The sequence below is a fragment of the Pristiophorus japonicus genome, chromosome 6 (assembly GCF_044704955.1).
Source record: "Pristiophorus japonicus isolate sPriJap1 chromosome 6, sPriJap1.hap1, whole genome shotgun sequence".
NCBI lineage: Eukaryota > Metazoa > Chordata > Chondrichthyes > Pristiophoridae > Pristiophorus > Pristiophorus japonicus.
The window spans coordinates 244,472,701-244,486,786 of record NC_091982.1 but is presented as its reverse complement, the minus strand read 5'-3'; the positions used below and the strand labels follow the sequence as shown (position 1 = coordinate 244,486,786).

Sequence of the window (14,086 nt, the reverse complement as noted above, 5' to 3'; positions counted from 1 at the left end):
GAGTTTAATTGTTAGGTGAGGGAACAGTGCAGGGTGAGATCAATTAGAGTTGAATTGTTAGGTGGGGGAACAGTGCAGGGTGAGATCAATTAGAGTTTAATTGCAGGATTAAAAGCATTGTTGTTAAATTTATTTAAATTTCTAAAAGCATTCTGTGCCAATAATGTATTTTCGATTAGTGGATGGGGCTTTCTCTGTACATTCAACACAAATGACTATCTATTCTGTTTTTTATATAAAAGGATTGTGGGAATAATTTCACATCATAAGGACATAAGAATTAGAAGCAGGAGTAGGTCAATTGGCCTCTCGAGCCTGCTCCGCCATTCAATGAGATCATGGCTGATCTTCTACCTCAACTCCACTTTCCTGCACTATCCCTTAACTCTTGATTCCCTTAACATCCAAAAACTATCGATCTCTGTCTTAAATATACTCAAAGACTGAGCATCCACAGCCCTCTGGGGTGGAGAATTCCAAAGATTCAGTACCCTCTGAGTGAAGAAGTTTCTCCTCATCTCAGTCGTAAATGGCCGACCCGTTATTCTGAGACTGTGACCCCCCCCCTGGTTCTAGACTCCCCAGACAGGGGGAAACATCCGCCCTGAATCTACCCTGTTGAGCCCTGTAAGAATGTTGTACATTTCTGAGGCTGCAGAGCTTTACTTGACGTTGGAGTGAGTCAAGAATCGAGCGTGCTAACCCCCCACAGCAAAGTTCCCGGTAAGCTGCGCGGCCGTGCAGCGGGCTGGAGGTTCCGCGCAGGCGGCTCACCGGATTTACACTGGAAAAACCGCGGACGTGCGGAGATCTGAACCGGCCACACAGCCCCTCAAAAGGGACCGCGCACCCAAAAAGAAATTTGTGAGAACACTGCCCCATAACCTATCCTGTACACTTGCACCCCCTCCCTCTCCATGGACTCTGGCTCCACGCCGAGCACTCCCGATGGAGGCTGCAATCGGACAGACTGCTGTGGTGATTCGTGACCGGGCAGGCCAATTCTCTTGCAAGGTACACTGCGTCATATTACCCCTCACATATCGGCCCAGAACGGGTAAGGACGGCAGCTTTCCTTCCATAAAGGGGCATCAGTGACCCAGTGGGGTTTTTAACGACAATCCGACAGCTTTATGGTCACTTTTATTGAGAGTAGCTTTTTAAAAAGTAAATTCAAATTCTGAAACTGCCATGGAGGAATTCGAACACACGTTCTCTGGATTGCTGCTCCAGTAATATACCCAATGCACTCTGTACCTACGCTTCTCGATACGTGCTGCTCTGAAGCGCACTCCACTGCAGGGAATGTGACAGATCTGACATGCAGCACTGAGAATTAGATCAAAGGTCTCTGGTATTTGTCGGACAAACACTCGCCAAACACAAAGCCAATCCTTTGTTAAAAGACTCACGCAGACAGTTGGTATCTATTAGCTTCAGTGGGGTGTGAACCCCAAGGACTGTCCTCCAACACCACATCTCCTACCACAGAGTAACCTTTGCAGGAAATATCATCGTATAGTACAGCCCTTAAATTCGGCCCATCGTGCCTGTGCTGGCTCTTTGAAAAGGCTTTCGAATTAGTCCCACTTGCCCCACTCCTTCCCCACAGCCCTGGACATTTTCTTTGCTTCAAGTATTTATCCAAACTTGTCCTGTCACCTTAAAAGATTAGCGTATGTGCACTCAATGAGTTGTGTATACACGCTCGATGATTTGCGTATGTGTGCTCGATGATTTGTGTATATGCGCTCAATGATTTGTGTATACACGCTCGATGATTTGTGTATACGTGCTCGATGATTTGCGTATAAGCACTCGATGATTTGTGTTTACCCACTCGATGATTTGTGTATACACGCTCGATGATTTGCGTATGTGCGCTCGATGATTTGTGTATACACGCTCGATGATTTGTGTATACGCGCTCGATGATTTGCGTATACGCGCTCGATGATTTGTGTATACACGCTCGATGATTTGTGTATACGCGCTCGATGATTTGCGTATAAGCACTCGATGATTTGTGTTTACCCACTCGATGATTTGTGTATACACGCTCGATGATTTGCGTATGTGCGCTCGATGATTTGTGTATACATGCTCGATGATTTGTGTATACGCGCTCGATGATTTGCGTATAGGCGCTCAATGATTTGTGTATACACGCTCGATGATTTGTGTATACGCGCTCGATGATTTGCGTATAAGCACTCGATGATTTGTGTTTACCCACTCGATGATTTGTGTATACACGCTCGATGATTTGTGTATACACGCTCGATGATTTGCGTATAAGCACTCGATGATTTGTGTTTACCCACTCGATGATTTGTGTATACACGCTCGATGATTTGCGTATGTGCGCTCGATGATTTGTGTATACACGCTCGATGATTTGCCTATGTGCGCTCGATGATTTGCGTATACGCACTCGATGATTACCTTGCTCCCCGTATATTGTTGGCGGGAGGTGGTGTTGAAAGAACTGAGGCGGTAAGTCTCCCGGCCCGGTGACTGGGGGGTAGTAGGCAGCGTGCGAGTGAGGGATGAGATGAGGGTGGTGCGTGATGTACGGAGGCAGGTGATGGGTGGGAGAGATGGCTGACGGGTAGCTCGGCGGAAAGCATTCCGGAGACTGCGGAGTGACCACCACCCTGCGGACGCCCGTGTTATCCTCGATCACCTGTGATTGGAAAGGAGAGGGAAAGAAATGAATTTGTGCCTCATAACCTCTACCGACTGAACAGGACTCTCCTCCCGTTCGCACCCTGCATGTGTATCATGCCTCAGGGTGTCCCAAAGCCATTCTTAACCGACAGATGCTATAGGCAAACAGCACGACCAATATAGAAACAAAGTCAGCCGTGGCTCAGTGGGTCAGAAGGTCATGTGTTCGAGTACCCACTCCAGAGACTTGGGCACAAAATCCCAGTGCAGTGCTGAGGGAGCGCTGCACTGTCGGAGGTGCCGTCTTTCGAATGACTTGTTAAACAGAGGCCCCGTCTGCCCCCTCCGGTGGACGTAGAAATCCCGCCGCCACTATTTCGAAGATCAGTAGGCGCGCCCTCCCCGGTGTCCTGGGACGACATTAATTCCTCAATTAACATCGCTTAAAAAAAAGAGATTATCTGGTCATTTATCTCATTGCTGGTGGTGGGAGCTTCCTGTGCGCAAAATGGCTGCCACGTTTCCCACAATGCAACAGTGACTTCACTTCAAGAGTATTTCATTGGCTGTGAAGCACTTTGGGGCATCCTGAGGTGGTGAAAGGTTGTATAAATGCACAATCCTTCTTTTAATGTACACACAAGCTGGCACGCCCCAGCAATGATCAGATAATCTGTTTCTGGTGGGGGTAGGTTGAGGCTGAATGTTGGCCCAGAACACCAGGCAAGCTCCCCTGTCCCCCCAATCACGGCTTGGGGATTGTTTACACCCACCAAACACGCCAACAGCTCCTTGCTTCGACATCTTAACAACACCGCTCTGGAATGTCGGCCTGGATTTCGGGTTTGATTTTACCCTGCGCCGGTTCGAGAGCCACATCCACTGGAGGGCCTGTTCCAGACCCGGGGGCGTATTAACTCCCGGGGCGCAATTAAATGCCACCCAACCACTTCACGCCTGGGCTGAATAATAAGAAATAGGAGCAGGAGTAGGCCATTCGGATCCTTGAGCCTGCTCCGCCATTCAATGAGATCATGGCTGATCTTCGACCTCAACTCCACTTTCCTGCACTTCCCCCATATCCTTTGATTCCCGTAATATCCAGCAATCTATTGATCTCTGTGTTGAATATACTCAACGACTGAGCCTCCACAGCCCTCTGGAGTAGTGAATTCAAAAGATTCACCATCCTCCGAGTGAAGAAGTTTCTCCTCATCTCAGTCCTAAATGGCCGACCCCTTATCCTGAGACTATGACCCCTGGTTCTAGACTCTCCAGCCCGGGGAAACATCCTCCCTGCATCTACCCTGTCAATCTCTGTAGGAATTTTGTATGTTTCAATGAGATCATTTCTCATTCTTTGAAACTCTAGAGAATATAGGCCTAGTCTCATCAATATCTCCTCATAGGACAATCCCCCTCATCCCAGGAATCAGTCTGGTGAACCTTCATTGTACTCCTGGGCTTGCAGATAAGTGCTGGGCAGGGGGTTTTGGGGAGCGGGGGCCTCACAGGAGGGAGGGGGGATATGGGAGTCCGGGAGGGAAGGGGGAGGATGGGAGTCCAGGACAGCCCCTCCTGGCCCCACAGAGGTTGAACTTCTTGCTCAACTGGATGGCATCGCTCTGCTTCCCACCAGCTACCCGACCCGAGCTTCCCAACTTTGTCCTGGGGAGCATCACCACTCTTAACCGTCCCTTTCAATGTCTTTCTCTCTCCGTTTCTCTCCCTCACTCTCTGTTTCTCTACCTCGCTCTCTGTTTCTCTCCCTTGCTCTCCCCCTTCCCCCCCCCCGTAATTCTCCCCCTTTCCCCGTTTCACTCTGTATTTTAAGGAAGGATATACTTGCATTGGAGGCTGTTCAGAGAAGGTTCACTCGGTTGATTCCGGAGATGAGGGGGTTGACTTATGAGGAAAGGTTGAGTTGGTTGGGCCTATGCTCATTGAGTATAATGAGGGGGCTCAACAAGGTGGCTGCAGAGAGGATATTTCCACTCATAGAGGGAAACTAAAACTAGGTGACATAGCCTTAGAATAAGGGTTTGCCCATTTAAAACAGATGAGGAGAAATTTCTTCTCTCAGCGGGTTGTAAATCTATGGAATTCTCTGCCCCAGAGAGCTGTGGAGGCTGGGTCATTGAATAGATTTAAGGCGGAGCTAGACAGATTTTTGAGCGATAAGGGAGTAAAGGGTTATGGGGAGTGGGCAGGGAAGTGGAGCTGAGTCCATGATCAGATCAGCCATGATCTTATTGAATGGCGGAGCAGGCTCGAGGGGCCAATTGGCCTACTCCTGCTCCTATTTCTTATGTTCTTATATTCACTCTCCCCCTTTCCCCCCAACATTCTCCCCATTCCCCCATTACTCTCCCCCATTCCCCCTGTCACTCTCCCCCTTTCCCCCTCTCACTCTCCCCCCGCCCCCCCACTCTCCCCCTGTTTGGGGATGAATGTGAGCACACTCTGTACATGAAGCACACATGGTTGCCACGCATACTATCAGAAGTTAAACTGGTTTATTCTCAATTCCAGCAACACACACATATTGCAACACACGTCAAGCCATCTGACCCGACCCCACACGTTCTTCAACTTCCTGAGTTCAAAGAGAGGTCGGGACTGTTTTCTTAAACCTGCGGCTAATCCACATCCTGCCCAAAGGGTCTTGCCGTATCATTCAGGTCCCGTCATAATTAAAAACATTTAATTATACACTCTACCCCGCAATGGACTCTACCACCCATTTAATCCCCTCCCACAGCCCATGGACACTCTCCCCTAGCATGGCCTCTACCAGCCCATTTAATCCCCTCCCACAGCCCATGGACACTCTCCCCTAGCATGGCCTCTACCAGCCCATTTAATCTCCTCCCACAGCCTCATGTATACACTACGCTACCCTACACATTTAGCCTCTTGATTGAAGGTTCACTTTAAGAAGGAATTGAGCAATAGCCCACTGTCCCCCCAGGCCTGCCTCCATCCTGATCAACTGTTCACCAGTCTCCTCAGTACAGAAATCATTGCCCCCTGCACCTATTACCGTGGCATCAGGCAATTCCACCTGGGGGGGGCATCGTTGCTGATCCTGATCCTGTCAGTGGACTGCACTCAAGAGGGGCGGGGGTTGGTTCCTTGGCTAATTCAGCTCCCCCCCCGCACCCGCTCCCCCGCCCCCCCCCACCCTTCCCTTAGCCTCACCCTGGAGAATGAGATGGGTGAAACTGATCGACATGTTCATGGGTTCAGGGGCAATCTCTTACCTGCGAGATGTAGCCTGGCGGAACGTGAATGGGGGGAATGGATCCATTCGGGGACATCATGGGGACCTCTGCCGGCCCTGCCAACACAACACAACACACACATTACATGGGGACCTCCGCCCGGCCCACACAACACACACATTACATGGGGACCTCCGCCCGGCCCACACAACACAAACATTACATGGGGACCTCCACCCGGCCCACACAACACACACATTACATGGGGACCTCCGCCCGGCCCACACAACACACACATTACATGGGAACCTCCGCCCGGCCCACACAACACACACATTACATGGGGACCTCCGCCCGGCCCACACAACACACACATTACATGGGAACCTCCGCCCGGCCCACACAACACACACATTACATAGGGACCTCCGCCCGGCCCACACAACACACACATTACATGGGAACCTCCGCCCGGCCCACACAACACACACATTACATGGGGACCTCCGCCCGGCCCACACAACACACACATTACATGGGGAGCTCCGCCCGGCCCACACAACACACACATTACATGGGGACCTCCGCCCGGCCCTCACAACACACACATTACATGGGGACCTCCGCCCGGCCCACACAACACACACATTACATGAGGTCGGGGAAAGAGAAGAAAACACTTCTCACAGGTAAAGGCGATAAATCTGAGAAACGCCATGATCGGATTCGATCAGAACGGAATGCTTCAGTTCCAAATACCATTTCGTTTAGCCGCTCCAGCCCCTCGCTGGGGGTCCACAGCCATTGATCACCTCGGCCTTGTTTGATTGGTCTGAGAGAGAGAGAGCGAGAGAGAGAGAGCGAGAGAGCGAATGAGAAAAACAGAGACAGAAAGAGACAGAGCGAGAGAGAAAGAAAGAGGGAGATAGAGAGATAGAGAGAGAGAGAGAGAGAGAGAGAAACAGAGAGAGAGAGAGAGAGCGAGATAGAGAGATAGAGAGAGAGAGAGAGAAGCAGACAGAGAGAGAGACAGAGAGAGAGAGAGAGAGAGAGAGAGAGACGGAAACCTGATTGAAGAGATTCAAACATGGGGTTGCGGGAGAGACGGATTTGGGAGACGACAGCACGTTCAAGGACTGTGGCGAGGAAAGGGATGTTGGAGATGGGAAGAAGAGGACGAACCTTTTCAGGAAACGAGTGGTTAGGATCTGGAATGCGTTGCCCGATAGGGCAGTGGATACAGATTCAATCATAGCCTTCAAAAGGGAATTGGATAAATACTTGGAGAAAGAATTGCAGGGATATGGGGAAAGAGCGGGGAGCGGGACTGACTGGATTGCTCCTCGAAAGAGCCAGCGCAGACTCGATGGGCCGAATGGCCTCCTCCTGTGCCATACTATTCTGTGATTCTGTGAGTTGTGCTGCTCCGCCGTTAGTTTCATGAAAATGGCATCTCACCGTCTGACTCCACAGTGACCAACATCGGACGATGTGAAGTTGCTGTATTTACGCGGTAAATACGAACTAAACTCGCCACAGAAAGTTAAGTCAAGTCATTTCGAGTCAAAATATCCTTTTAACGACATGATAATTGTTAATTCCTGCCGGTCAACTTCTCTGACACTGAAAATGATGTTACAAGTGAGGACTCTCATTCCTTCAGGTTTTAATTGTTGTTGGAGATTTTTTTTTAAGTTAATGAACATTTTTTTTTACTTTTCTTTTCCATGTCTCTTTTTCTCTGTCTCTTTTAATCCAATCTTTCTTTCCCTCTCTTGTTTTCTCTTTCTGCATCTGATTTGACACTGAATTCACCCACTCTCACTCACACTTCCTTGTTCAGACCTTGTGCTGTTTATTTCACAATCCTCAATCTGATTGGTAAACGAGATGCCCAGTTGCTTGCCCTACTTGCTCCGATCCCAGGTGCCCTGTAGAGGGCGCCGCGCCGTTTCCATGTCCCGCTGACAGCAACTTGCAGCACAAACTATCGCGGCGGTGAAGTTTGGGTTTATGCGCCTATTTTTAAGCCCAGGATATTGTATCCTTTCAGAAACAGCCGACTCAACTTGCCCTGCCACCATCAAAGACTTGTGTGCCTACACCCCCGGGACCCTCAGCTCCTATACCCCCTTTAAAATTGTACCATTTAGTTTTTACTGCCTCGCCTCATTCTTCCGACCAGAATGCATTATAAGGAACATAGGAACACAGGAGAAGACCATTCAGTTCCTCGAGCCAATATCGCCATTCAAGTAGATCACAGCTGGTCTGTATCGGAACTCCTTTTGCCCACCATGGTTCTGTAATCCTTAATACCCTTTCTCAACAAAAATCTATCAATCTCTGTTTTGAAATTTTCAATTGATCCTTAGCATCAGCAAATTTTGGGGGAGAGTTTTCCAGATTCCCACTGCCCTTTGTGTGAAGAAGTACTTGCTGACATCACCCCCGAACGGCCTGGTTCTAATTTTAAGGTTACGCCCCCTTGTTCTGGACTTCCCCCACCAGGGGAAATAGTTTCTCTCTATCTAACCTATCAACTGCTTTGATCATCTTAAACATCTCAATTAGATTGCCCCTTAATCACCGATACTCGAAGCAATACCATGCCTGAGCTAGTGAAGAGGAGAGTCTTTCTTTAATTATTCGTTCTCGGGATGTGCGGTTTGTGCCAGATATGCTTCTGACCATTGCATGGCTTCAGAGCGTGCATGGGTCACTGCGACTGTCACATGGCTTCACAGTGTGCATGAGCCACTGCAATGAAATGTATCCCAGGCTGTTAAGTGAAGCAAAAGGGGAAATAGCAGAAGCCCTGACCATCATTTGCCAATCCTCTCTGGCTTCAGTGTGGTGCCGGAGGACTGGAGGACTGCTAATGTGGTACCTTTGTTTAAAAAAGGAGAAAGGGATAGGCCGAGTAATTACAGGCCAGTCAGCCTAACCTCAAAATTATTGGAAAGAATTCTGAGGGTCAGGATAAATCTTCATTTCAAAAGACACGGATTAATCAAGGACAGTCAGCACAGATTTGTTAAGGGAAAGTCGTGTCTGACAAACTTGATTGAATTTTTTGAGGAGGTAGCCAGGAGGGTCGATGAGGGTAGTGTGTTTGATGAAGTGTATATGGATTTTAGCAAGGCTTTTGATAGTCTGCCATGTGGGAGCTTGTCATGAAATTAAAAGCCCATGTGATCGAGGGCAAAGTGGCAAGTTGGATCCCAAATTGACTCAGAGGCAGGAAACAAAGGGTAATGGTTGATGGGTGTTTTTGTGACTGGAAGGCTGTTTCCAGTAAGGTTCCGCAGGGCTCAGTGCTGGGTCCCTTGCTTTTTGTGCTGTCAATGATCTCGACTTGAATATAGGGGGTATGATTAAGAAGTTTGCTGATGATACTAAAATAGGCTGTGTGGTTGATAATGAAGAAGAAAGCTGTAGACTGCAGGAAGATATCAATGAACTGGTCAATGGAATTCAATCCGGAGAAGTGTGAGGTAATGCATTTGGGGAGGGCTAACAAGGAAAGGGAACATACATTAAATGATAGGACATTGAGGAGGAACATAGGGTCCTTGGAGTGCAGGTCCACAGATCCCTGAAGGTAGATAAGGTGATTAAGAAGGCATATGGAATGCTTGCCTTTATTAGCCGAGGCATAAAACACAAGAGCAGGGGGGTTATGCTTGAACTGTATAAAACACTAGTTAGGCCACAGCTAGAGTACTGCGTGCAGTTCTGGTCACCACATTACAGGAAGGATGTGATTGCACTGGAGATGGTACAGAGGAGATTTACGAGGATGTTTCCGGGAGTGGAGAATCTTAGCTATGAGGACAGATTGGATAGGCTGGGTTTGTTTGCCTTGGAACAGAGGAGGCTGAGGGGAGACCTCATTAAGGCGTATAAAATTATGAGGGGCCTAGATAAAATGGATAGGAAGGACCAGTTTCTCTTAGCAGAGGGGTCAACAACCAGGGGGCATAAATTTAAAGTAATTGATAGAAGGTTTAGAGGGGATTTGAGGGGAAATGTCTTCACCTACTGGCTGAAAAAGTACTTGGATGTGCACTTGAAGTGCGGTAACCTACAGGGCTATGGACCTAGAGCCGGAAAGTGCGATTAAGCTGGACAGTTCTTTGTTGGCCGGCGTGGACACGATGGGCCGAAATGGCCTGCTTCCGTGCTGTAACTTTCTATGACTCTATGACTGTCGCAGGGTTTCACAGCGTGCATTATCCCAGAGCGCGGTGCCCCATTGCATGCTGCGAACAGTGTAGGCCCGCAGTCCGAGAACTGAACGGGAGAAGGAACCCGCCAACGATTCTCCTCCCTGGGGAGTTGGTTCGAAGGAATGTCCATCCAGGAAGTGGGGGGGGTGGGGCGGGGATGGGGAACAGGTTAAAGAATACTTGAGAGAGAGAGAGAGAGAGAGAGAGAGAGCAACAAACCGAAACGCCAGAGTTGCTCCCGCCCCCCTCCTTCGGCCTCTGTTATTAAAGTGTTGCCGATCCCACTCTTGCACAACACACGGCAGCAGCTGGGGATCGCATTCAACAAGCCCCCCCCCCGCCCCCACCCCGGAGCCAGCTGTGCAGAAGTACTGTGTCTGATGCCAGACAATCTCGCACTGACATCCAGCAAATTCATTTTGCAGTCGAAATTCTGCCTTAAGCCTCGCTCCCCGCCAAACGACTGACTCACTCCGGTGGGAAAAGAGAGGGGCTGTTCTGGCTCTGCGCGGACAGCTGGAAATGGTTTCAGAATCCACAACTGGATCCCGTCTCAGTTTAATGCGGGTTTTAAAAAAAAAATATATATATATATATAGATTTTCCCAATCCCCTCCCGACAGGCAGAGCCAAGTGCCTGGCCCTGGCGTTTGTCCGGGTGGGTGGGGACAGGGGCCGGGCGGGAGACGGGGCGGGCGTGGTTTACCGCATCTCCCACAAGCAGCCCAACATTGCATGGGCAGCCACTTCTGCGCACGGGAAGAACTCACAAAGAGCAGTGGGATTACCAGCTCAGAGCATCTCGCAGTACAGGAGGAGGCCATTCAGCCCATCGTAAAAGAGCAACCCAATTAGTCCCGCTACACCCCCACCCCCTCACACTATTCCCCCATAGTCCTGCAATTTCTTCCTCTTCAAGCCATTTGTTTCTTAATGGTGGTGCTGGAGGGAGTAATGTTAGCCACTATTCTGTTCTCCTTCCAGTAAAGCCCATACAGCCTGAAGCATCTATCGAAAGCTGCCTAAGGGGGCAGACAGGGCCTCGGTTTAACATCTCAGCTGAAAGACATCACCTCCGACAGTGCAGCGCTCCCTCAGTACCACAGCATTTATATAGCGCCTTTGATGTCCCAAGGCGCTTATCAGGAGCGTTGCCAAAATTTGAAACAAAAGCTGAACCACGTAACGCGATATTGGGACAGGTTTTAGAGGTCGGTTTTAAGGAGCGTCTTAAAGGAGGACAGCGAGGGGTAGAGAGGTTTAGGGAGGGAGTTCCAGAGCTTGGGGCCCAGGCAGCTGAAGGCACGGCCACCAATGGTGGAGCGATTAAAATCAAGCGGCCAGAATTGGAGGAGTGCAGAGATTTCGGAGGGTTGTAGGGCTGGAGGTGGTTACAGAGATAGGGAGGGTTGTAGGGCTGGAGAAGGTTACAGAGATAGGGAGGGTTGTAGGGCTGGAGGTGGTTACAGAGATAGGGGGGTGGGGGGAAGGGGGCGCAGAGGCCATGGAAGGGATTTGAACATGAGGATGAGAATTTTAAATTCACTAGCATTTGAAATTCATTTCAAACATCGGGTGTACAATCAGATTGCGGGGGGGTAAAGTGTGAATACATTTTCTCAGCGGGCAGTAAAATTTAGGCTGGTGCACAAAGCAGCTGATTGTAGCAATACCAGCCGGTTCAAAGTTAACAATGGCACCTGCTCAGAACAGCATCTCATCTCACACCACCCGGCATAACATAAGAAATAGGAGCAGGAGTAGGCCATACGGCCCCTCGAGCCTGCTCCGCCATTCAATAAGATCATGGCTGATCTGAGCATGGACTCAGCTCCACTTTCCTGCCCACTCCCCAGAACCCTTCACTCCCTTATCGCTCAAAAATCTGTCTATCTCCACCTTAAATATATTCAATGACCCAGCCTCCACAGCTCACTGGGGTAAGAGAATTCCATAGATTCACGACCCTCTGAGAGAAGAAATTCCTCCTCATTTCTGTCTTATTCTGAAACTATGCCCCCTAGTTCTAGATTCCCCCACAAGAGGAAACATCCTCTCAGCATCGACCCTGTCAAGCCCCGTCAGAATCTGACACATTTCAATAAGATCCTCTCTCATTCTTCTAAACTCCAATGAGTACAGGCCCAACCTGCTCAACCTTTCCTCGGAAGAAAACCCCTTCATCTCAGGAATCAACCTCGTGAACCTTCTCTGAACTGTCTAAGGCGGCCCCGTTGCATACGTGGCAGGAGAGGAATGCAGGGGTTAATAAAAAAAGATGCTATGTGGGGGGGGGCCGTGAGCTTGCTGTGGCCTGGGCCTCCCCGCAGTTACAGCAGTCGCCACAAGATGACGCTCTCCTCAGGCGCTTGTCACTCAAATCACAATCCCAGCGCTTCATAAAGGGAACCTCAAACTGGAGCCATAACTCGGGGAATTAAGATTTTTTTTTTTCAAACTTTTTTTTCCCCTCTGCACAGATCTTTTAGCTGGCAATTAGCTCCGTTTATTAATTCCGCAGCCGTTGCTTTCACAGCTGAACATGCACAACGTTCTCTGAATATATTCAGAAGGCTATAATTGCCCAGAGATGTTTGCTGTTTTTTTTATTCCAGGGCCTGTTTTATTTTTCTTCCTATAAACAGGAAATTTGACTGGAATAGTTGACAAACAGCCAGGGAACACATGCAATTTTCCTTCCTCCTCGCTCTCTCCCTCTGCCCGCCCCCCTCCCCTCCCACCTCAGCTCTGGATAATTCACACTAAGGCTCACAGAGCTAACTGTACCAAGGACATAAACAACGAACTTGCATTTATATAGCGCCTTTCACAGCCTCTGGACGTCCCAAAGAGTTTCACAGCCAATGAAGTCCTCATTTTGAAGTGTAGTCACTGTCGTAATGTAGGAATCACAACTACCAATTTGTGCACAGCAAGCTCCCACAAACTGTAACACGATAATCTGATTTTTTTTTTAGCGGCGTTGGTTGAGGGATAAATATTGGCCCCAGGACACCAGGGAGAACTCCTCCTGCTCTTCTTCAAAATTGTGGCAGTGCGATCTTTTACGTCCACCTAAGAAGGCATTCGGATGAGACGTTAAACCGAGGTCCCGTCTGCCCTCTCAGGTGGACGTAAAAGATCCCAGGGCACTATTTCGAAGAAGAGCAGGGGAGTTCACCCCGGTGTTCTGGGCCAATATTTATCCCTCAAACAATATCACTAAAAAAGATTATCTGGTCATTTATCATGTTGCCGTTTGTGGGAGCTTGCTGCGCACAAATTGGTTGCCGCGTTTCCTACATTACAAAAGTACTTTACTGAGTTTAAGGAAGGCATTTTTAAGAGCAAGTTCTTTCTAGATCGGAACATCCTCGAAATAGATTGGATAATCTGCCCAATGGCCAAGGAGCATAGTGAAGAGAGAGGTGGGGGTATAGGGAGGTGGGGGATAGGGAGGTGGGGGGTTAGGGAGGTGGGGGGTTAGGGAGGTGGGGGGTTAGGGAGGTGGGGGGTTAGGGAGGTGGGGGATAGGGAGGTGGGGGATAGGGAGGTGGGGGGTTAGGGAGGTGGGGGGTTAGGGAGGTGGGGATAGGGAGGTGGGGGATAGGGAGGTGGGGGGTTAGGGAGGTGGGGGTTAGGGAGGTGGGGGGTTAGGGAGGTGGGGGGTTAGGGAGGTGGGGGGTTAGGGAGGTGGGGTGTTAGGGAGGTGGGGGATAGGGAGGTGGGGGGTTAGGGAGGTGGGGTGTTAGGGAGGTGGGGGATAGGGAGGTGGGGGATAGGGAGGTGGGGGATAGGGAGGTGGGGGGTTAGGGAGGTGGGGTGTTAGGGAGGTGGGGGATAGGGAGGTGGGGGGTTAGGGAGGTGGGGTGTTAGGGAGGTGGGGGATAGGGAGGTGGGGGATAGGGAGGTGGGGGATAGGGAGGTGGGGGGTTAGGGAGGTGGGGGTTAGGGAGGTGG

The 14,086-nt window shown here is 49.8% G+C and overlaps 1 protein-coding gene across 3 annotated transcripts in view; it reads right to left on the bottom strand.

The window, feature by feature from the left end:
• Positions 1 to 14,086, bottom strand: part of fndc3ba (fibronectin type III domain containing 3Ba) — a 411,236-nt gene that overhangs the window by 206,335 nt on the left and 190,815 nt on the right. For all 3 annotated transcript variants that reach the window (XM_070882439.1, XM_070882441.1, XM_070882440.1), the window contains exons 4-5: positions 5,934 to 6,010; positions 2,446 to 2,686 (exon numbers count right to left, since the gene is read on the bottom strand). In XM_070882439.1, the coding sequence (XP_070738540.1) occupies positions 2,446 to 2,686; positions 5,934 to 6,010 (318 nt within the window). The remainder of the gene's footprint in view (positions 1 to 2,445; positions 2,687 to 5,933; positions 6,011 to 14,086) is intronic.